The following is a 21,691-nucleotide window of genomic DNA, read 5'->3' on the forward strand; positions in this document are numbered from 1 at the left end:
ACCCCCGCAGCCCCCACTAGAGCTGCCCAGGGGTCCCCAAGAGAGCCAGGCGGGACTGCCCCCCCCCCGGAGAAGAGACACCCCGGGTCCCCCGATCTGGTCCCTTCGCCCCCCCCCATAAGCCCTCCCCTCGAAGGCTCCCCGTTCCCCAGCCCCGGAGCCCCAGGCAGACAGACGTGCTCCTCCTCCCGGACACGGGTTCCCCTTTCGCACGCACACGCGCCCAGTCCCGGCTTCTGGGTCCTGCTTCTTCCCCGCCAGGCGCCCCTCCTCCCGGCCCAGGGGCCCCGCACCCTCCCAGGCCCCACCAAGGACCCCCCACCCATTCCGGGGCCAGGCGGGCCCAAGCGCGGCCTCTTCCCCAGGGAGGGAGCAGCTCTGCGCCTGCGCGACGCCGGGCGCTCCTCCGCGCCCCGCTCGCCAAGGGTTAAGTGGCACCGAGTTGGCTTCCTAGAGAGGACAGGAAATGAAAGCGGGGACCGCTCCCCTCTGCGTCACTTCCTGCAAGAGGGTCTCCTCGTGGAGAGCGGCCTCGCCCTCGCCTGCGGGCCTTTGGTGGGTCTCCTCTCGGTTCCGCCTTGGGGAGAAGGGGGAGGGGGGTCCAGGGCTGCCCGGGGGGGGGGGCGCAGGGAAACCTGTGGAACTCCCTCCCCCCAGGAGCCAGGGGGCCCCCAAACAGGGCCGGATTGAGGTCGGAGGAAGGTAATGGGCCCCTTTCTCGGTCCAGCAAATGGTCGCTGTTTTTTGTACTGAATATCTGCAAGATGGTAATTTACGGAGCTCATAGGTATCTCAAGCCATTTGCACTTAGCAAAATATGTATTTTATCAAAGTCATTGTTGAACTGAAATACAATAAAGAAATATATTAATAGTGAAATACAATGAAGAAGTATATTAATAGTGAAATCATCATTAATCTCTAACTTAAAATGATTTTTCTTCATAATGCAAACACATTGGCATAGGGCAATAACAAAAGTTCCTTCAGAAACACAATTGACAAAGACTCATAATCAAGTCTCTAGAAACTTGTGATAACATGAAATAACAAGAGGTGTAAATATATGAGGCAAACTACTAATAATTATAAATAGCTTTATTAATATGAAATTAAGTGTTAGAACCTGTACAATGCAATTGTAGTTAATACAATGTGTTTTTATATAATATCAATGCAGTATCACCATAGTAGTCCACACTGTTCATTGGGACAGCAGACTTTTGTACCCTGTTACACTTACTGAGTGTAAATGACAGTATTTCTAGTAATCTATCACATTCATAAATAATACCGATACTATATATGCCTGTACATCAAAAAATTATTAAACAGGACTAATTATATTAATGCATCTACCCAATACCCATTCAGCTGTATAATTTTATCATGATTCATTGTATACTGTGGATTCAAACAGTACACAAACATGATCTAAATTACAGTACTTTGCTTGCTTTTGCCAAAGCAAAATCACTGATGATATCATCAAACGATAAACTGCATAGCTTGTCATTTTCTGTGCACATGATGCTGAGGTAACATAATTTATCTTGAAACTTTGTTGTTTTAAATTCATTTTTTATCCTCTTCAGCTGAGAAAAGGATCTTTCTCCATGGCAATTTGCGTTCATCATACAAATGAACATTCTCAGAATTGCTTCTGCATTAGGGAATGCTGACTGGACCTGGTCATTAAATGCCCCAGAAATCCAAGGCAGGAGAGGCCTTCCTGGAAAGGAAGCAAGCGGAGGGTGGGCGCGAAAGAGGCAACCCCCACCCTTGAGTAATGAGAGTTGCTAGGGGACCCGCTGACAAGGAGGATGGAGGCCATGGGCGTAGCCAGGATTTCGGGGGGGGGGGGGCAGCCAAAGCATCTGCTGGTGGGTGGGGGGGGAGAGAACCTAAATTAATTGTGTGTTTTCAAAGCTTTTCAATATTTTTTTAGGATCTAGTGGGGCAGCTGGATGGTGTCTCTTAAGAATTCTGAGCATCCTTAACAAACAACGGTTCCCAAGACTCTTTGGAGGAGGCCATCTTGCTTGGCAGATGGTTAATGAATTGGTTTGAATACAACCAAAAATGCAGGATAGAACATAGTGAGCAGAGAACAGAGAGCATTCCACATGGCAAAGCCCTTGTGGTTGTGCTTAGATTAAGGGTGAGTCATGGGCCTTTCTCCTCTTCCATTGCCAATTAAATAATATAAAGTGTTGGTCTGTTGATGAACTTAGGCCCAGAAATGAACTGGCAACCAATGCAGGTATTTTAAAACAGGAATTACATGTATGCCAAAGGATTTTCGTGGGTCTTCAATGAGGAGGGGTAGATGCCACCTGTCAGGCTTCAGGGAATCCCATCCCTCCCCCAGTGGCCAGCCAAGAAGTCAATAACAAGAAGAGTTCCTACTGAGTCCTTTATTCAATATTTACAGAGAGAGACTTTGGAAAGCGCCTCTCCATTGCAGTAATGGCGTTGTTCTGAGTAAAGTCCCACCTGTCTCTCCTCTTCTACATCATCCCTGCGTTGGCTGATGTGTGCTTTCTGCCTCTGAGCTTCCTGTTCTCTCAATGCATGCTTGGTCCTGGGAGGAGGGTCAGGAATGCTTTCTGAAGACACGGAGTCTGCCAGGTGTCTCTCCCCTGGTGCTGCTGCTGCTTCCGCCTGCTGCTCTCCCAATATTTCCCAGCTTCTCCCCTCTGCAGCCTCTGAACTATGACCTTCTGCAAACCAGTGTTGTAAATCTATACTGTCCTCTTCTTCTCGGGAAGGTTCAGGAGGAGGGAAGGGGATCTCCACCATTCCTCTTCGGTCCAGTCCCTGACACCACCTGGAGCCTGTTGGAGAAAAAGGTGGGATAGAAATGCCATTAGTAAAAGAGGGAATCCAGTTGAGAACCCAACCGCTGCATTTGGGGCCAGTTTCTGAGGCGTCTTCCAGGGCAGTTCCACCCAGAGGGCCTTGCAACCATCCCATTGGATCCAGAGCAGGAAGTCCCATGGCCACATCCTGTCTGTGCCAAAGGGACAGTGGCTGGAGCTAGACATGGGCCCTCCTGCTCACCAAGGCCACCCAAGCAGATATGGCTGGGTTCGGGTGAAGCTCTGGACTATGAAGTGGGTTTGGGATACAAATGACTCACTTGTTGTCAGAGCCACCCTGACACTTGTCATTCACAGTTATGACTTCTTCCTCCTCCTCCTCTCCCCACACTTGCTCAGGGAACATTTTTCTTCTCTTGGCTGTGCTTTGATATTATAATAGAATAGTGTGTTTGATTCGTAGGATTTGTTGCACCTTGCATTAGAACTTGGCAGAGGACCAAGGGCTCCTTCCGATCTCTTGGAGACTTCCTGGGAACACAGATGGATGAGCAAGACTCAGCTGATGCTGAAGCAGGAAGAGGCCATGCCATGGAAACGGGGAGCAGTGGGGGATTCTGTGAAAACTCTGTGCAGAGGATTCTGGGTGAGGAGGACACCCTCCACTCAGCTGTGCAGAGCCAGCAGCTCAGGCAGTTCTGCTACCAGGAGGCCAAAGGACCCCGAGAGGTTTGCAGCCAACTCTACCACTTTTGCCACCAGTGGCTGAAGCCAGAAAGGCACATGAAAGCTCAGGTGTTGGACCTGGTGATCTTGGAGCAGTTCCTGGTTGTCCTTCCCCCGGAGATGGAGAGCTGGGTGAGGGAATGTGGAGCGGAGACCAGTTCCCAGGCAGTGGCCCTGGCCGAAGGTTTCCTCCTGAGTCAGACAGAGGAGAAAAAGCAGGCAGAACGGCAGGTGAGAGAGACTTTCCTCTGGATACTTCCAAGGGGCTCCAAAGAGGAGGGAGAGTATGCCAAATTATTTACTAATGGCCCATCCTTTTTTGGAAATCTACTGCTACTGCTATTATTATTATTATTATTATTATTATTATTATTATTATTATTATTATTATTGTCAGGGCTGCCTCTAGGTCCCAGCTCACAGAGGACCAACGCCAGGCTGATATTATGTACAAAAGTCTTTATTGAAGTATAGTTTCCATTTTAAAGCCAGAGCGTGCAACCCTACGTCTAGACTCTAGATCGGCGAAGTCCTATCTGAATCACTTCCCCTTCCGCACCAGTTTAAGATCCTAGCCCTGCTCCACCTTCTGCGCTGCTCTCTCCTCCTCTGGGTCCTCCTGCCCTCTGGGGCATTGCCCTTCCTGGACTCTTCCGACGCTGAGTCGCTTAGCTCCTCCCCTTGCCTCCGGCGTGCTTTAGGACCCGGTTCCCAATCCTCACTCTCTGCTGTCCCGCGCTCCTGTACATTTGAACTTGCTTCTCGCCCCAACCCAGTGACCTTTCTCCTAACCGTTACACTGCTTCTATCACTGCTTCCCTCTTCCGTGACACTGGCCGGATCTGACCTCCCCTCCGTTGTACGACTCTCCGAGGAAGGCGTGGTCAGCTCTGCCTCGTCTTCTCTCCCTGGTGGGGGAAGTACTGGTCCCGATGCCTGGGACCCTTCCCCCCCACTCTGCTCTGGTGGGGAAGCTGGTCCTGATCTCCAACTACTACTCTGGGAGTCCCTGCTCCCCCCTTGCTCCTGGGGCGTTCCCCTTGGGACCCCCCTACCCCTGGCCACTGGCGCTCCCTTCTGTGAATCTTCCGATTCGCTGGAGAGGCTTATGGAATCCCTCAGACCACTGTCTCCTCCTACACTGCCCTCTGATTCCTCGCCCTCGCTCTCCATTTCCCATCTTCCCTGTGCCTCTGCTCCTGAGCCCCTGACATCCATCCCCCCCCTCGAAGCCCCCCCTTCCCCCCCTTCTCCCGGAGTGGGTTCTGGGTGCTCCAATGTCGTGGGGGTGAGTGCGGGGTACAGTTCTTCCCCCGTGGCGTGCCGCCAGCCGGATAAGTCCGGGAAGTCCTCCATGGTCTCGTCAACGGCGATCTCCTCTGCTTCCATCTCTTGGGAGGTGTGCTCGAAACCTGGATCTACCCCCAACTCGCCCGTGACCCCCTCTTCCCCTGTCGCTTGGGGTGACACTGCGTGCCATGGTCCTCTCAGCAGATCTCTGCGCCAGCCCACCTCAGGCTGATCCTCCCACCAATAAGATCCTCCTGTGCCAAACCCTGAGAGGGACCCCTCTGGGGAGCTGGTCTCCGGTGACGCCTCTTCAGCTGAAGAGAAACCCTGGAACGTGCTGGTGGAGAGTGTGCGTGTGAAAAGATATTCGTCGAAATAATCTGCCGGCATGGGTCTGTGCGGGAAAAGTGCATGGAATTCGTCCTTGAGCCATTGCTCCTCCACTGCATAGTCCGGTACCCACCTGTTGGCGCTGGCTGGGGTGTCTTCCCTGGCGAGGAGATATTCAATCCCTTCCTCCCCCCATCTCGAGTCTAAAATCTCTGTGGCCTCGTTGATCGGGTCTGCCCTCGGCGGCCCCCCCTGTGTGGGTGCGTCTCTGAGCGGGCTGGGGGCAGTCCCTGGTGCCTGGAACCTGTGAGGTGCCTTGTAGGGCGTGAGCACCAATCTATGAAAGACCGGATGCATTCTGGATCCCTCCGGGAGTGTCAGCCGGAAGGCCACTGGGTTGATCTGTGCCTCAACTTGGTAAGGGCCTAGCTGCTTGTGTCCGAGCTTCTTTTTAGCTAACGATCTGGCCGGCACTGCCTGGGCTGCTAACCAGACCCAGTCCCCCACCCGGATGTCCTCCCCAACTCTCCTGTGTCGGTCTGCCTCTATTTTGTAAGCGTGTTTAGCTAGCTCCAACTGCCTTCGGAGCTGTTCGTGGACCTCCTGTAACTCCGCTGCCAAGTTCTCAGCTCCCTGCGGTTCCCCCTCCCCCACTTTCTCTAAACCCGGGAAGGTCCTGGGATGCCGCCCATTGTTGGCGAAAAACGGTGTCACCCCCGTGGACACGTGTTTCGTGTTGTTGTAGGCAAACTCGGCCAGCGGCAGATAGTCCACCCAGGTCGAGGGCTGCTGGTTCGCGTAGCATCTCAGGTACTGCTGCATGATGGCGTTGACCCTCTCCGCTTATCCGTTGGTCTGCGGGTGTCTCGCCGACGATAGGTTGACCTTGACGTTCAGGATGCCCATCAGCTTCTGCCAGAAACTCGAGATGAACTGGCGCCCCCGGTCGGACAGGATAGACCGTGGTAGGCCGTGCACCTTGAACACGTGGTCTATGAACATCTTGGCTGTCTGTTCTGCTGTGGCCACCTTCGCGCAAGGAATGAAGTGGGCCATCTTGGTGAACAAGTCTACTACCACGAGTACCACTGTCTTGCCTCGCGTGCTGGGCAGATCTGTGACAAAGTCCAGGGCCACTTTCTCCCACGGCTCGAGGGGCGTCTGTAGCGGTTCCAGCAATCCCGCCGGCGGCTTGTGCACCGGTTTGGCCCTTTGGCATATGTCGCACCTCATGACGTAATCCGCGACTTCCCCCCTCATCTTGGGCCACCAAAAGTCTGGCTACTAGTTCCACCGTCTTCTCTTTGCTGAAGTGCCCAGCGCTGGGTGCGTCGTGTAACTGCTGCAGTACCTTCGCGCGGAGGTCGTCTCCCGGCACGTAGAGGGCCCCTTTGCGGATGAGCAGTCCGTCGCGTATCTGAAACTCGTTGTCCTTCGCCTTGCCGCTTCGCACCTCCTCCATCTTGGATCGTGCAAAGGAGTCTGTCTGCAGCGCGCGACGTACTGCGTCCAGGTCCACCGTGGCTGAGGCGCATGCCCACGCTTCCGGTGCGAAAATGTGCTTGGCTGCCGCCGGTGCCTCTGCCTCGAGATACTGCGGCTTCCTGGACAGCGCATCCGCCATGATGTTGCTGTCTCCTGGGATGTATTCTATCCTGAAGTCGAAATCTGGAAAGAACTCCGCCCAGCGGATGTGTCTCTGGTTTAGGAACCTCGCCGTGCGCCAGTACTCCAAGTTCTTATGGTCCGTGCGGACCTGCACTGTGTGTGTGGCTCCGATGAGGAAGTGCCGCCACGCCTTGAATGCTGCATGAACGGCCAGCAACTCTCTGTCCCAGATGGTGTAGTTCTGCTCCGACTTGCTGAGCTTCCTGGAGTAGAAAGCGCACGGCCTCCAGTCCCCTTGGTGGTCTCGCTGCAACAGGACTGCCCCCACCGCTCTGTCCGAGGCGTCCATCTCAACCCTCATGGGTTTGCTGGGGTTCACATGTAGTAGTTGTTCTTCGGACGCGAAGAGACGCTTGAGCTTTTGAAAGGACTGCTCCGCCTGCTCCGTCCAGATGAACTTCTTCTTCTTGGAGCTGAGGGTGTCGGTGATGGCCGCCGTCTGCATAGCGAAACCCTTGATGAATTTGCGATAAAAGTTGGCAAAGCCGACAAACCTCTGGACCTCCTTCCGATTGCGCGGGCTTTTCCAGTCCAGCACCGAATGGACCTTGGCGCTGTCCATGGCGAGTCCCTTGTCGGACAGCTTGTAGCCCAGGAAGTCCACCTCCGTCTTGTCGAACTGGCACTTCTCCAGCTTGGCATAAAGCCTGTGCTCTCTCAGCCTCTGCAGGACTTCCTTGACATCTCTCTCGTGGGCCTCCTGCGACTCCGAGAAGATCAGGATATCGTCCAGGAAGCAGACGCACTTCTTGTAGAGGAGACCCGCTAAGACGTGGTGCATGAAGGCTTGAAAACAGTGGGAGCCATTTTGTAATCCAAAAGGCATAACTCTATATTCATAGGTGCCTAGCGGCGTAAACATGGCCGTCTTCCACTCGTCGCCCTCCCGCACGCGTATGAGATTGTACGCTCCGCGTAGATCCAACTTGGTAAAGATGCGACCCTTCCTCACCGTCGCCAGGAGGTCATCGATCTTGGGCATGGGGAAGGCTGTGGGCTTGGTTTTCGAATTCAAAATTCTGAAATCAACTACAAGCCTCTTTTGGGGCGTGTCTTTTTTCTTCACAAAAAACACGGGGCTGCCCCCCACTGCTTTGGACTCCCGGATGAATCCCCACTTCAAGTTGAGGTCTATGAACTCCCTGAGTTCCTGCAGTTCATCTTCAGACATGGAATACAGTTTTCCCGTCGGCAGCGTCGCCCCCGGCAGGAGGTCAATCTTGCAGTCGTATGGTCTGTGGGGGGGTAGCTTGTCCGCCTCCTTCTCGCAGAAAACCTCCAAAAAGTCTCTGTACTTGTCGGGTACCGCTTGCAGCATGCCCAAGTGTAACTGCGGCCCATCTTCCGGCCCCTCATCTTCCTGGGTGGGCAGTATGCAGTTTGCTGCGCAGTAGGAGGAGCTGAAAGTCAATTGGCGCTGGTACCATGCTAATGCCGGACTGTGCCGGTCCAGCCAACTCATGCCCAACACTATGGGTGTGTCTGACAGGTGTGTAACATTGAAGCTGATGACTTCGCGGTGGTTTCCAATTCGCATCACCATTGGTGGTGTTTGCTGTAGCACTTGTCCCCCCAGTAGCTCTCTGCCGTCGACTGTCACTACTTTCAGGGGCATCGTGGCAGGCAGGAGCGCTATGCCATGTTGCTTGATGAAATCCACTCCTATAAAGTCTGCATTGCTGCCAGAGTCAATGGTAATGGGGATTTCCATGGTGAGCCCATTGGGAAGCTGGAGGGATGCGGTGAGCTGCACCACTGGTTTGGGTGGGAGGGGGTCTGTGGGCTGTAAGATCCCTGGGGACTGCTTCACTGACTCGTCTGGCTGGGCCCCAGTGCCTATGATTCCAGCCAGACTCCGTCGTTTCCCTGCTGTGGTACATTCTGCTGAACTGCTTCTGTAATCGTCGCTGAGGCTGCAGTGTGCTTGTGCAGCCTCTGGGGACACTCTTTCGCCATGTGCTGAGCACTGTTGCAGATGTAACACTTCCTGTTCCCTCTAGGCTTCATTTTGACTGCTCCCGGCGTTAGGGCTCTGGCTGCTGATTGAGCCTTGGCACCACCTATCTCCATCAGCTCCTCTCCCCCTCCCAGCGGAGGCGTGGATTGAGCGCGCGTTGTGTCCCTGGGAAAGAAAGGAGGTGCTCTTGCTGGCGCGCGTCCCCAACTCCCTTCGTCTTTGCTCCAGGATCGTTGTTCCAGACGCACCCCAATCGTCAGCCCCCTCTGGACCACTTCTTGAGTGCTTTGGGGTCTCTCCCCCCTTGCGATTTCGTCTTTCACAGCCCCATTCAGCCCCTCCCAAAAAAGGTCCCTGACGGCAGCTGAATTTTTCTCCCATCCCAGCGCGTTGACCAATGCAAAAAAGCGTGCGTGATATTGCCTCACAGTGGCCCTCCCTTGTTTTAATCCATGTATCTCTTTCCTGGCGAGATCTACATCTATCGCTGATAGAAAACAAGCGTCCATCGCCTTAAGAAAGGCATCCGCATTTTGGAGGGCTGGGTCCTTATCTCGCCACAGATTACGCAGCCACGCTTTAGCGTCTCCGTGAAGATGCGTTAATATGAAGCCTACTTTCTCCTGCTCATCTCTAAAGTCCTTCTCCAGCAACTCTAGCGCGTAAACCACGTCTGCTCTGAAGTTAGGATACTGCTGCAGATTCCCATCGAAATGAGACACGAGGCTGCCTCCTCTCTTTCCCAGCCCAATTCCCTCTGGTCTGGTTCCCGGCGCCCCCTGTTTAGTCAACGTTTCCAACCTGATTTCCAGATCCTTGCAGGCAGTAGCCGCTTCCTCTTCCCTCTTCCTAGATGCAAGAATTTCCGCGTTGAGTTGTGTCACTGCGTTTTGCAGGGCTGTTATGCGTTCTTCGGTAGTCATCTTGTCTTGCTTTCGTGAGCTTGCGAAGCACCAATCTTCGCCCCCCGCTGCGTCCACTCACGCTGCGAGGTTTTTCTGAGGAGATAGGACTTACTGTCAGGGCTGCCTCTAGGTCCCAGCTCACAGAGAACCAACGCCAGGCTGATATTATGTACAAAAGTCTTTATTGAAGTATAGTTTCCATTTTAAAGCCAGAGCGTGCAACCCTACGTCTAGACTCTAGATCGGCGAAGTCCTATCTGAATCACTTCCCCTTCCGCACCAGTTTAAGATCCTAGCCCTGCTCCACCTTCTGCGCTGCTCTCTCCTCCTCTGGGTCCTCCTGCCCTCTGGGGCATTGCCCTTCCTGGACTCTTCCGACGCTGAGTCGCTTAGCTCCTCCCCTTGCCTCCGGCGTGCTTTAGGACCCGGTTCCCAATCCTCACTCTCTGCTGTCCCGCGCTCCTGTACATTTGAACTTGCTTCTCGCCCCAACCCAGTGACCTCCTAACCGTTACACTGCTTCTATCACTGCTTCCCTCTTCCGTGACACTGGCCGGATCTGACCTCCCCTCCGTTGTACGACTCTCCGAGGAAGGCGTGGTCAGCTCTGCCTCGTCTTCTCTCCCTGGTGGGGGAAGTACTGGTCCCGATGCCTGGGACCCTTCCCCCCCACTCTGCTCTGGTGGGGAAGCTGGTCCTGATCTCCAACTACTACTCTGGGAGTCCCTGCTCCCCCCTTGCTCCTGGAGCGTTCCCCTTGGGACCCCCCTACCCCTGGCCACTGGCGCTCCCTTCTGTGAATCTTCCGATTCGCTGGAGAGGCTTATGGAATCCCTCGGACCACTGTCTCCTCCTACACTGCCCTCTGATTCCTCGCCCTCGCTCTCCATTTCCCATCTTCCCTGTGCCTCTGCTCCTGAGCCCCTGACAATTATTATACCACACCCATGTGGCTGGGTTTCTTCTAGCACATAGAAAAGCATAATAAGACATCAGATGTCTTCTAAAAGTTATGTAGTTCTTTATCTCCTTATCATCTGATGGGAGAGTATTCCACAGGGTGGGTGCCACTGTCGAGAAGATCCACTGCCTTGTTCCCTGTAATAATGATGATGGTGATGATGATGATAATTTATTGTTTATATCCCGCCTATCTGGCTGGGTTTCCCTAGCCACTCTGGGTGGCTTCTAACCAAATATTAAAAACACAATACAGCATTAAACATTAAAAATATCCCTAAACAGGACTGCTTTCAGATGTCTTTTAAAAGTAAGGTAGTTGCTTATTGCCTTGACATCTGATGGGAGGGCATTCCACAGGGCAGGCACCACTACTGAGAAGGTCCTCCCTGGTTCCCTGTAACTTTGCTTGTTGCAGAGAGGGAACCAGCAGAAGACCCTCAGAGCTGGACCTCAGTGTCCGGGTTGAACGAAGGGGGTGGAGACGCTCCTGTGGGTATACTGGGCCTTTGAGGCCGTTTAGGGCATTGAAGTTCAGCGCCAACACTTTGAATTGTGCTTGGAAACATTCTGGGAGCCAGGGAAGATCCTTGAGGACCAATGTTATATGGTCCTGGCAGCCAGTCCCAGATACCAGTCTAGCAGAAGCAGGAAACAGCTTTCACCTCTGTCCCCTGAAGGCGCTTGCCTCTGCCAATCCTTTTCTAATCCTTCTCCCCATTCTCTGTTTTGAATCCATGTTCCTCTTTCAGGGAAAGGATCTTTTTGCAGAAATGGGTCTTGATTCTTCTGAGGCAGAGAAGACTCCCTTGGACACCAGAGTGAGGCCTCTGGGTAAGGAGGAAGGAGTGTTTTCTGCGTTTTGTCACATTCTCTTGGTTTTGAAACTAATCTGTGAGTTCTTTACATCTTTTGGGTGAAGACACTTGGAGTCCAGAGCTCGGGGGGGGGGAGATGTATTTTTGCACAACCAATATATGAAATGGGTACAAATGTCCAAATGTATTCAGCAGGGGAGACTTTTACAATAGTAATTTTTATTAGTTTTCAATTACCTGAAGCAGAGCGCCCCGCGCGCCGGGCAGACATCCGCAGCGTGGGGAGCCCTGCAGGAGTTCCCCACAGGGCTCCCCACGCTGCGGATAGCAGCCTGCTGCCTGAGGCAGACATCGGCCGACCCCACAAGCTCGGGGGACAGCAGGGAGGCGCAGTGCCGTTCCTCAACCTGGTTCGGTTTCCCCGACCTGCTTTTGAGGGGGAAATAAAGGGGGGGAATTTCCTTTATTCCCCCCCCCCAAAAAAAACTAGGTGCGTCCTATGGGACGGAGCGTCCTATGGGACGAAAAATACGGTAAATTAAATTCCAAGTCCTTTTAGCATTATTCAGTTCAGTCCATAAATAATAAAGGATAGGGAAGAGTCAGCTCTAATTTTCCATCGTAAACATTTTGTAAAATAGAGCTTCCCTCCCTTTTTCCTTTTTTTACACACAAAGTTCCATTTGATGTTATATTCCATACCTGCAATCCAGTTTCATCCCTGCTCACCTGTACATATATAATTTGAACTAGCATTCAATGGTGGGTTGCCAAATCATAAATGTAGAGAAGAAAACTATATAAAGAATCCTTAGGCTTCCCTCCCCCCCCCATCTTTTGCACCAAATGAAGTCTTCTCTCAAATTCAACCCTTAAAGACCTTGCAGCTGTTTCAGTCCCACAGTTTATGCTCTCATCCCTTCCAGCAACATCTGTACATTAGTCCAAATTGAGCTCTAATTGACAGGAGAACCTCTGCTTCTTAATGGCAGCGAAGGAGGGTTTTCGGCAGGCGAAGGGCTTTTGCACTCAGCGCCTCCCTGCCTCCCGCAATCCATGCTGGAGCCAGAGCCAGATACCGAGACGAACTGGGAGTGAACCCCATTCCCCCCTGTCCCTGGGGGCAACTTGCAAGCAGAATTACCCTCAGTCATCCTTGTTTTTCCTTCGCCAACGATCTCCCGCTGCCTCCATTAAGGCAGAGTGGAACCGGAAGCTAGCAGGGGAGACTTGGACGAAGCCCCACCTGTACTTAGAGATGCACTGTTTCACCTCTGAGAGAAGCAGGCACTCACGGTTTCCACTTCCCTTGGTCTCTCCCAGGTGACGGAATGATGCCACCAAGACCTGCTCCTTCATCTTTTCATGGTGGTGGAGGGGAGGCAGCAGCTGTGGACCCAGATCAGGTAGGGGGAAGGAGCCTTGTGGGGAAGGACTGCTTGGATGCAGAGGAATGGTGGGAGGAGCCAGAGAAGAGGGAGCCGACTGGGAGGAGGAGGAGGAGGAGGTGTCTGAAGCTGGAGAGGGAAGGGGGCTGAGGGAGCAGAGGGAGTCTGGGGCAGAGAGCAGCCCAGACTCCGAGGCAGAAGCTGCAGCAGGAGAGAGGGATGAGGAAGGCAGAGAGGGGTCTGGCCGCTGTAGAAAACAACAGAGCCAAGTGTAATGGATCACATGAATGTTCTCTAAGAGGACAGCCTTTTTCCTTTTCTGTTAGGACACAGTTTGCTTTGAAGATGTAGCTGTCTATATCACAGATGAGGAGTGGGCGTTGCTGGATCCTGACCAGAGAGCTCTGCATCAGGAGGTCATGGAGGAGATTCGTGGGATGTGGGACTCTCTCAGTAAGGCTCCCTATTGGATCATCCTATCTGTTTTGTAATTCAAGACATCTCTCTATGTGACAAACCTCTGATATTTCGATGGGGCTCAACAGCGCCACCCACAGCACCTGGGATGTTAACACTCCCACAGCAAACCTTGGATGGATGGCTATTGATTGTTTTCCCTGTGAATATTCTGCCTTTTAAAACCCTGACCAGGATGTCTGAACTGCCCAGGCCTTCTTAAATGTAGGCTTCAGAGTGATTTGAGGTGTTGAAGTAGCTTCAGTCTTGCTTCTGTCTCTCTTTGGTTGACCAAAGAGTCGACTGACATTGGAGATGGCACAGATTCCACAACTGAACCAAACAAACTCCATCCCAGAAAAGAGCCAGGCTTTTTGAATCTCAGGCATTGAACATCAAACATTTAAAAATTCCTGATACTCAGGTGCCTTCAGAAGTCCTCTAAAAGTTGCCTAGTTATCTCCTTGACATCTGATGGGAGGGCGTTCCACAGGGTGGGTGCCCCTACCAAGAAGCCCCCCCTGCCTCGTCCCCTGTAACTTCTGGCAGTAATGTAACATTTAAGTAAGGACACTTGAATAATAATAATGCTAATATGACAAGTTTCTGCTGCATGCTGTGATGTCAAGAATTTAAGAAAACATCCAAATTGCTTTAACGTGATGCACATCATAATTATATTTTTCAGCCACTGAAGAAGTTTAAATTTGGCAGCTGCTACACACATTTGTTCAATACACAAAGAGCATTTTTCAGCACACAGAAGTCCATATGCTTTCCATTTTTGTTCCCCTACTCTTACATCGCCCACTACAAGGCAGCTGACTTAGACCATGCCTGTCCAGTGTCAAGTGTTCCCAAATATTTCACCAGCTCTTAAAATTTGTTTAGATTTATTACTGCATATTGAACTGCGTGAAAAGGACAGTAGTGACTTTGAAAAAGTATGGGAACCATTTACAACATTCCTACAGAAACAAAACAAAAAAAATGGACTCGTTGGCAGTTTACAGCTTTATTGATAGAGAACAAGAAATTTTACAATGTGACAAAATATTATTTTATACAAATAGCAGAATGTAATATATGAGGTAATAAACCAGAAATGGAAGCTGAAGGAAGTCAACAGGGTGGGGAGAAACTGGAAAATGAATGTTATTGATAGTGGATATTTGTTACGAGAAAAAGAAAACCAATAAAAAATATTTTTAAATAATTACTGAATATTGAACAACTTAGCATATTGAATATATCTTAATTTTGGACAGGGAACTTTCCAGCATTGGCCACCATTTAAATAATAATAAAAGTACATTTTATTCATGAAGATAGTACATATCCATATTTAAATTTGAACAAAAAGATGTTACCAAGTTAAGCTAAAAATAGTTAAGAGAGAGAAAACATCTAATATTCAACTTGATTTATTTATGAAAGTAGACATTTTTACAGAACAAAATGAACATTATAACATCTAACTCCCTTCAGTTCTTTCCCTGTCACAAACCTTAATGAGCATTGCTCCATGATTTTGAGCTGCACTTCTTCCCTGGACTCTAATCCGTTTGCCTCTGAGTTTCAGGTGGTGATAAATTGGAAATGAAGAACAAGGGAGACCACAATGAATTTCACACAGTGGAGGAGCCATATCAGGATTCAGACTGTGGAGAGGGCTTCAGTCAGAGCTCCCATTCCTCTTCCCATCAAAGAAATCCCCTTGAGAAGAAGCCCTATCAGTGCTTGCAATGTGTAAAGAGCTTAAGTCACAGGGCCCATCTCACTTCTCATCAAAAAAATCATACAGGGGAGAAACCATTTCAGTGCTTGGAATGTGGAAATAGCTTCACCAGGAAAGAAAATCTCACTTCCCATCAAAGAATTCATACATGTGAGAAACCATATCAATGTTTGGAATGTGGAAAGAGCTTCAACAGGAAAGAAAATCTCACTTCCCATCAAAGAATTCATACAGGGGAGAAACCCTATCAGTGCTTGGATTGTGGAAAGAGCTTCACCAGGAAATTATATCTCACTTCCCATCAAAGAATTCATACAGGGGAGAAACCCTATCAGTGCTTGGAATGTGGAAAGAGCTTCACCTGGAAAATAAGTTTCATTTCCCATCAAAGAATTCATACAGGGGAGAAACCATATCAGTGCATGGAATGTGGAAAGAGCTTCAGGAGGAACTCAGATCTTACTTCCCATCAAAGAATTCATACAGGAGATAAACCCTTTAAGTGCTTGGAATGTGGAAAGAGCTTTACTCGGAAAGAAAGTCTCACTTCCCATCAAAGAGTTCATGCAAGGGAGAAACCCTTTAAGTGCTTGGAATGTGGAAAGAGCTTCACCTGGAAAATAAGTTTCACTTCCCATCAAAGATTTCATACAGGGGAAAACCCCTATCAGTGCCTGGAATGTGGAAAGAGCTTCACCAGGAAAGAAAGTCTCACAGCCCATCAAAGAGTTCATGCAAGGGAGAAACCCTTTAAGTGCTTGGAATGTGGAAAGAGCTTCAACTGGAAACTGAGTTTAGCTTCCCATAAAATAATCCATACAGGGGAAAAACCGTATCAGTGTGTGGAATGTGGAAAGAGATTCATTAACAGCGCCAAACTCACTTCCCATCAAAGAATTCATACAGGGGAGAAACCCTATCAGTGCTTGGAATGTGGAAAGAGTTTCACCTGGAAAATAAGTTTCACTTCCCATCAAAGATTTCATACAGGGGAAAACCCCTATCAGTGCCTGGAATGTGGAAAGAGCTTCACCAGGAAAGAAAGTCTCACAGCCCATCAAAAAATCCATACGGGGGAGAAACCCTAACAGTGCATGGAATGTGGAAAGCGCTTCAGTCAAAGCAACAATCTCACTTCCCATCAGAGAATTCACACAGGGTAGAAACCATTTCAGTGCCAAGAGTGATTGGAGGGATTTATGAAAATCTGGTCTCATTTTTAAAGTTCTTTAAAAAACCATTTGAGCTCTTTAAAGGACTGAGAGTTGGCTAAAAAAGCTAATAGCAGGACAGGTTTGGACAAGTTTGCTTCTCTTCGAAGGAAAATATGTCTTCTACTGTGAGACAGTTAAAGAGAATTGGATTACTGCAACACAACCACTCTTTTCTGGACATCTAAATTGCTGTGTCCTCTTGGACACATTGTTTCTTTTTTCTTTCTTGTGGTTCCTCTCTTAAAGTAATTATTTGGTTAATTCAAATCTTAATTTGAGAAATTGGATTTTATGTTAAACAGCTTATGTGTTCTGGGTATCAGGCTGGATGGAAGAGGGAGGGCTGGAAAAATAAAGGAAACAGGATCTCTTAGGAAAGAGTTATTCTGTGGCCTTGAGAAACTGATAAGGGGTTGCTGGAAAAGGGAGAGTGAGATTTTGACTATGGCAGTTAAAAAACAGTTAACGCCAGGCCTGAGTAGAAGATCTTCAGAGCAAGACCCAGGGGAAAGGTCCCCATCTGAATTGGTGGAACTTTTTGCTGACTTAAAAAAATACCGGACTAAAGAGATGAAGGAAAATTTGGAGAAGCTATTAGCCCGAATTGATAGAAATAGTGAAATGGTGACAAATTTGACCACTAAAGTAGAGACACTGAGAAAGAAAAAAGAAGCACTTGATGTCTACATGAAAGGCAGGAAAAATCTAAAAAGCTGGAAAGGGAGACCAAAAAATGGAAATCAGAACAGGAGATGCTTAGGATTGATGTGGACGGTTTGGGTGGAAGTCAAAAGGCTTTTTTGGGGCGCTTTGGCAGTCCTTGAGATGAGACAGAAAGCCCAGCTGCTGACACGGAGAGGAGGGAGGAGAGCCAGGCCTTTTGAATCTCAAGCAGTGAACCCTGTAGTAACAATAATGATAATTTTGTAATTTTTACCCTGCCCATCTCCCTGGGATGCCCCAGCCACTCTGGGCAGCTTCCAAAAAATATAAAAACATAATAAAACATCAAACATTTAAAAATTCCCGATACAGAGGTGCCTTCAGAAGTCCTCTAAAAGTTGCCTAGTTATCTCCTTGACATCTGATGGGAGGGCGTTCCACAGGGTGGGTGCCCCTACCAAGAAGCCCCCCCTGCCTCGTCCCCTGTAACTTCTGGCAGTAATGTAACATTTAAGTAAGGACACTTGAATAATAATAATGCTAATATGACAAGTTTCTGCTGCATGCTGTGATGTCAAGAATTTAAGAAAACATCCAAATTGCTTTAACGTGATGCACATCATAATTATATTTTTCAGCCACTGAAGAAGTTTAAATTTGGCAGCTGCTACACACATTTGTTCAATACACAAAGTGTTTTTTAGCACACAGAAGTCCATATGCTTTCCATTTTTGTTCCCCTACTCTTGCATTGCTCACTACAAGGCAGCTGACTTAGACCATGCCTGTCCAGTGTCAGTGTTCCCAAATATTTCACCAGCTCTTAAAATTAGTTTAGATTTATTACTGCATATTGAACAATTGAGCATATTGAATATATCTTAATTTTGGGCAGGGAACATTCCTTCATTGTCCATCATTTAAATAATAATAAAAGGACACTTTATTTATGAACATAGTACAGATCCATATTTAAATTTGAACAAATTGATGTTACTGTTAAGCTTTGTTAATCTTTTAAAAACTTAAGTGAGAGAAAACAGCCAATACTCGATTTGTATAGGAAACTAGACATTTTTACAGAACAAAATGAACATTATAACATCTAACTCCCTTGAGTTCTTTCCCTGTCACAAGCCTTAATTAGCATTCCTCCATAATTTTGAGCTGCACTTCTTCCCAAGCCTCTAATACATTTGCCTCTTAGTTTCAGGTATTGATGAATTGGAAATGAAGAACAAGGGAGACCACAATGAAATCCATACAGTGGAGGAGCCATATCAGTATTCAGACTATGGAGAGAGCTTCAGTCAGAGCTCCCATTCCTCTTCCCATCAAAGAAATCCCCTTGAGAAGAAGCCCTATCAGTGCTTGGAATGTGGAAAGAGCTTCACCTGGAAAAAGAGTTTCGCTTCCCATCAAAGAATTCATACAGGAGAGAAACCATATTGTTGTTTGGAATGTGGAAAGAGCTTCAGTCGAAAGGACAGTCTCACTTCCCACAAATCACATCATACAGGAGAGAAACCTTATCAGTGCTTGGAGTGTGGAAAGAGCTTCATCTGGAAACAGACTTTAGCTTCCCATCAAAGAATTCATACAGGGGAGAAACCACATCGTTGTTGGGAATGTGGAAAGAGCTTCAGTCAGAGGACCAATCTCACTGCCCATCAAAGAGTTCATACAGGGGCGAAACCCTATCAGTGCTTGGAGTGTGGAAAGAGCTTCACCTGGAAAGAAAATCTCACTTCCCATCAAAGAATTCATACAGGGGAGAAACCCTATCTGTGCTTGGAATGTGGAAAGAGCTTCACTAGGAAAGAAAATCTCACTTCCCATCAAAGAATTCATACAGGGGAGAAACCCTATCAGTGCTTGGAATGTGGAAAGGGCTTCAGTCGAAAGGACAGTTTCACTTACCATCAAAGAATTCATACAGGGGAGAAACCATTTCAGTGCTTGGAATGTGGAAAGAGCTTCACCTGGAAAGAAGGTCTCACTGCCCATCAAAGAATTCATACAGGGCAGAAACCCTATCAGTGCTTGGAATGTGGAAAGAGCTTCAGTCACAGCTACCATCTCGCTTCCCATCGAATAATTCATACAGGGGAGAAACCATTTCAGTGCCAAGAGTGTGGAAAAAGCTTCAGACATAAGAGCAGCCTCACTTCCCATCAAAAAACTCACGGTGGAGGAAAACTAGTAGTGTTTGTGTAGAGATTTAATTTTAGGAGGCATTATTATTTTTTGAGATTTACATACTGCCCTTCATCACAAAATCTCAGGGTGGTTCACAAAATAAAATACAAGGTAAAAGCATGAATAAATAGGTAAAAGAAAAACAACACAGCAACACCACCTCTCCCATAAACATTTAAAATGCTGTACAGTGGGAGACTTCTGGTTTCTGCAGATGGCGGTCAGAGTGCGAGTTTCTGCAGACTGCAAGTCTGATCGCTCTGACACATTTGAGCACCATGGAGCAACAGGGAGAAGCACTAAGGCAGAGTGCGCAAAAAACCCCTGAGAGGGTTCTCCAGGTGTGGAGGGTCCAGCAGCCCGCAAAAGCTTCTCCAGCTGCCCTCGATTCCTCTGCTGAAAGGCACGGGGAGTGGGTGTGGGGAGCAGTGACGGAGCCAGTGGTCCTGGCAGCAGCGCAACTCCATGGGAGACAAGCCTCCACTCTAGGCTGAAGCAGAGATTTCCCAAAACTACTTACAGCCGATGGGAAGGTAAAGATGATTTTATAAAAGATTGTATTCGACTAAATTCGGCACCAGACAGAGAAATAAAAAGGAGGTTTGTCCCCATCTCCTAGGTAATAGCCACTGCATTGGGAAAGTTTGTAAGTGGAAAAGTTACCAGCTTATTTGATATAAATGGACAGCAGCTTGCTGATGGGAAAGTTGGATTAAAAGCAACCCAAACCCATTCTCATTTCTTATTGGATTTATAATTGTGAACATGACCTTGCATCCAAGAAACCCGATGTCTGCAGGAGAACACCCATTAAGTGGAGTGAGTACCTGGAAATACTTGTGAGTTTGGCAAGGCACACTTTGATCGGAGGGATTTTTGAAAGTCTGGTTTCATTTTAAAAAAATAAAAAATTGTCCAGTAGCACCTTAGAGACCAACTAAGTTTGTTCTGGGTATATTATTTTGTGTGCATGCACACTTCTTCAGTTGGAGAATTATTAAAAATTTCTGGGAAAGGATTTATAATGAACAGAAAAAAAAGTTTAAAATGACCTTTGTTTAAAAACCAGAAGCTTTCTTAATAGGTTCAGTAGATGCTGAACTACCCAAAGAACAGAAGATATTCATGTATGCTGCAACAGCGGCCTGGATCCTGTTAGTTCAAAGATGGAAGGAAGAAACTTTGAAGAATGGCGAATCAAACTTATGGACTATGCAGAGATGGTGAAACTAACAACAAAGCTCAGAGACTATGATAATGAGAAATTCAAAAAAGAGTGGGAAACATTTATTGTATATGTGCAAAGAACACTAAGCAAGTTGAAACATTAGCAGCTTTGGACTAAACGCTTGCAATTACCAGAAATTTGGATAATTTAGGATATAATAATGGATTAAAAGTAGATATGGATATGCAGAAGAATTTGGTGTATATAAGGAACCAGAAGTGGGAATGGGGGGAAGCTTGAAGATTTTAAGAATCTCAGTAGAGATAATGATGAAAGGATAAAGATATACATATGAAGGTGGGGGGGGGCACGTATTTTCAATGTTAATTGTGGAATCTTGTTTTGTGGAAAGAAATAATAAAAAATAATGCTGTACAGTGGGGGTGTAGCTTGCTGCTGAGTCGAATTGTGGCTTGATTTCAAGTCTACAGCACCCTTGGAAATGAAACTCCCCTGAACGACGGCAAAATCAGTCCTCGGCACCTTTCTCAGTACACCCCCTGAAAGGTAATGCTGTAATTATTATTATTATAGTAAATAATTATTTAGCTTATAGTAAATCTAGCACTGCCAGCTGAGGGACAGGCTTTCGCCTGATCCAGGCTCTCTGGCTGTTCCCATGTGCAAAGGAAGGGGAGTCCTTCCAGCTTTGGCCTTTCTCCGGGATTTGCGGGGAGGAGTCGGGAGCCCCTCGCTTCTCCTGCTTGGCTAGCCGAGCGCCTTCCTCGGACCTAGAAGGGTGGGCTGTCGGGTGCGCCTTCCTCAGACCTGTTGGCTGGCAGGCGCGCGGCTGAGGCTGCTGTGGGACTGGTAGAGCCAGTGAGTGGCGGGGAGAAGGAGGCGGGCGGGATGCCCACCTGACAGGGATGCTTCCGATGAGATGCCTGTCTTGCAAGGGGCTGGGCTAGATGACCGTGGGGGTTCCTTCCAGCTCCACTTCTGTGGTTCTAGGGTGGGCTTTCCTGCTCCTTGCAGAGCCTTTTGCACGGCAAGCTGTTCCCCCATTTCTGGCCAAGGGAGGAACCAGCCCAGGTGGCCAGCTCAGAGGGTCCCCCAAGAAGACATCGCGGGCGGAGTGCAATGCATGCGGCTCCTGAGAGGCTGGCGAGCTGCGCCTTGCAAGCGTTAAAGGAGCTGAGCTGCATTCCTAGAGAGGACAGAAATCCTTCCTGTCTCTGCCAGAGGTGGCCGGGAGATGCCTTCTGGGCTCTGGTGAGTCTCCTCTCTCTTCCCCATGGGGAGGGTGCATGGGGGGCTGCTCAGCTCATGCAGGGGGGACCCCAGCCAGGGAGCAGATCTTCTGCCCCTTCCTCTCTGCAAAGCCAGGGA

General features: G+C 48.9%; 2 protein-coding genes across 2 annotated transcripts; both read left to right on the plus strand.

Annotated features, from left to right (window-relative positions):
* The first annotated feature begins 488 nt into the window (after nucleotides 1-488).
* On the plus strand, nucleotides 489-17,889 carry LOC309347662 (uncharacterized protein). The gene is made up of 7 exons (XM_081872376.1): nucleotides 489-591; nucleotides 629-702; nucleotides 3,286-3,779; nucleotides 11,411-11,492; nucleotides 12,800-12,882; nucleotides 13,191-13,317; nucleotides 14,897-17,889. Exons 3-7 carry the CDS (start codon nucleotides 3,366-3,368, stop codon nucleotides 16,144-16,146), a joined length of 1,956 nt encoding a protein of 651 aa, XP_081728502.1. The 5' UTR covers nucleotides 489-591; nucleotides 629-702; nucleotides 3,286-3,365; the 3' UTR covers nucleotides 16,147-17,889.
* Nucleotides 16,172-20,856, plus strand: LOC309347663 (uncharacterized protein). The gene is made up of 2 exons (XM_081872377.1): nucleotides 16,172-16,517; nucleotides 18,143-20,856. Exon 2 carries the CDS (start codon nucleotides 18,166-18,168, stop codon nucleotides 19,150-19,152), a length of 987 nt encoding a protein of 328 aa, XP_081728503.1. The 5' UTR covers nucleotides 16,172-16,517; nucleotides 18,143-18,165; the 3' UTR covers nucleotides 19,153-20,856.
* Nucleotides 20,857-21,691: the final 835 nt, after the last annotated feature.

The sequence above is a fragment of the Podarcis erhardii genome, assembly GCF_964252035.2.
Source record: "Podarcis erhardii genome assembly, chromosome: 7".
NCBI lineage: Eukaryota > Metazoa > Chordata > Lepidosauria > Squamata > Lacertidae > Podarcis > Podarcis erhardii.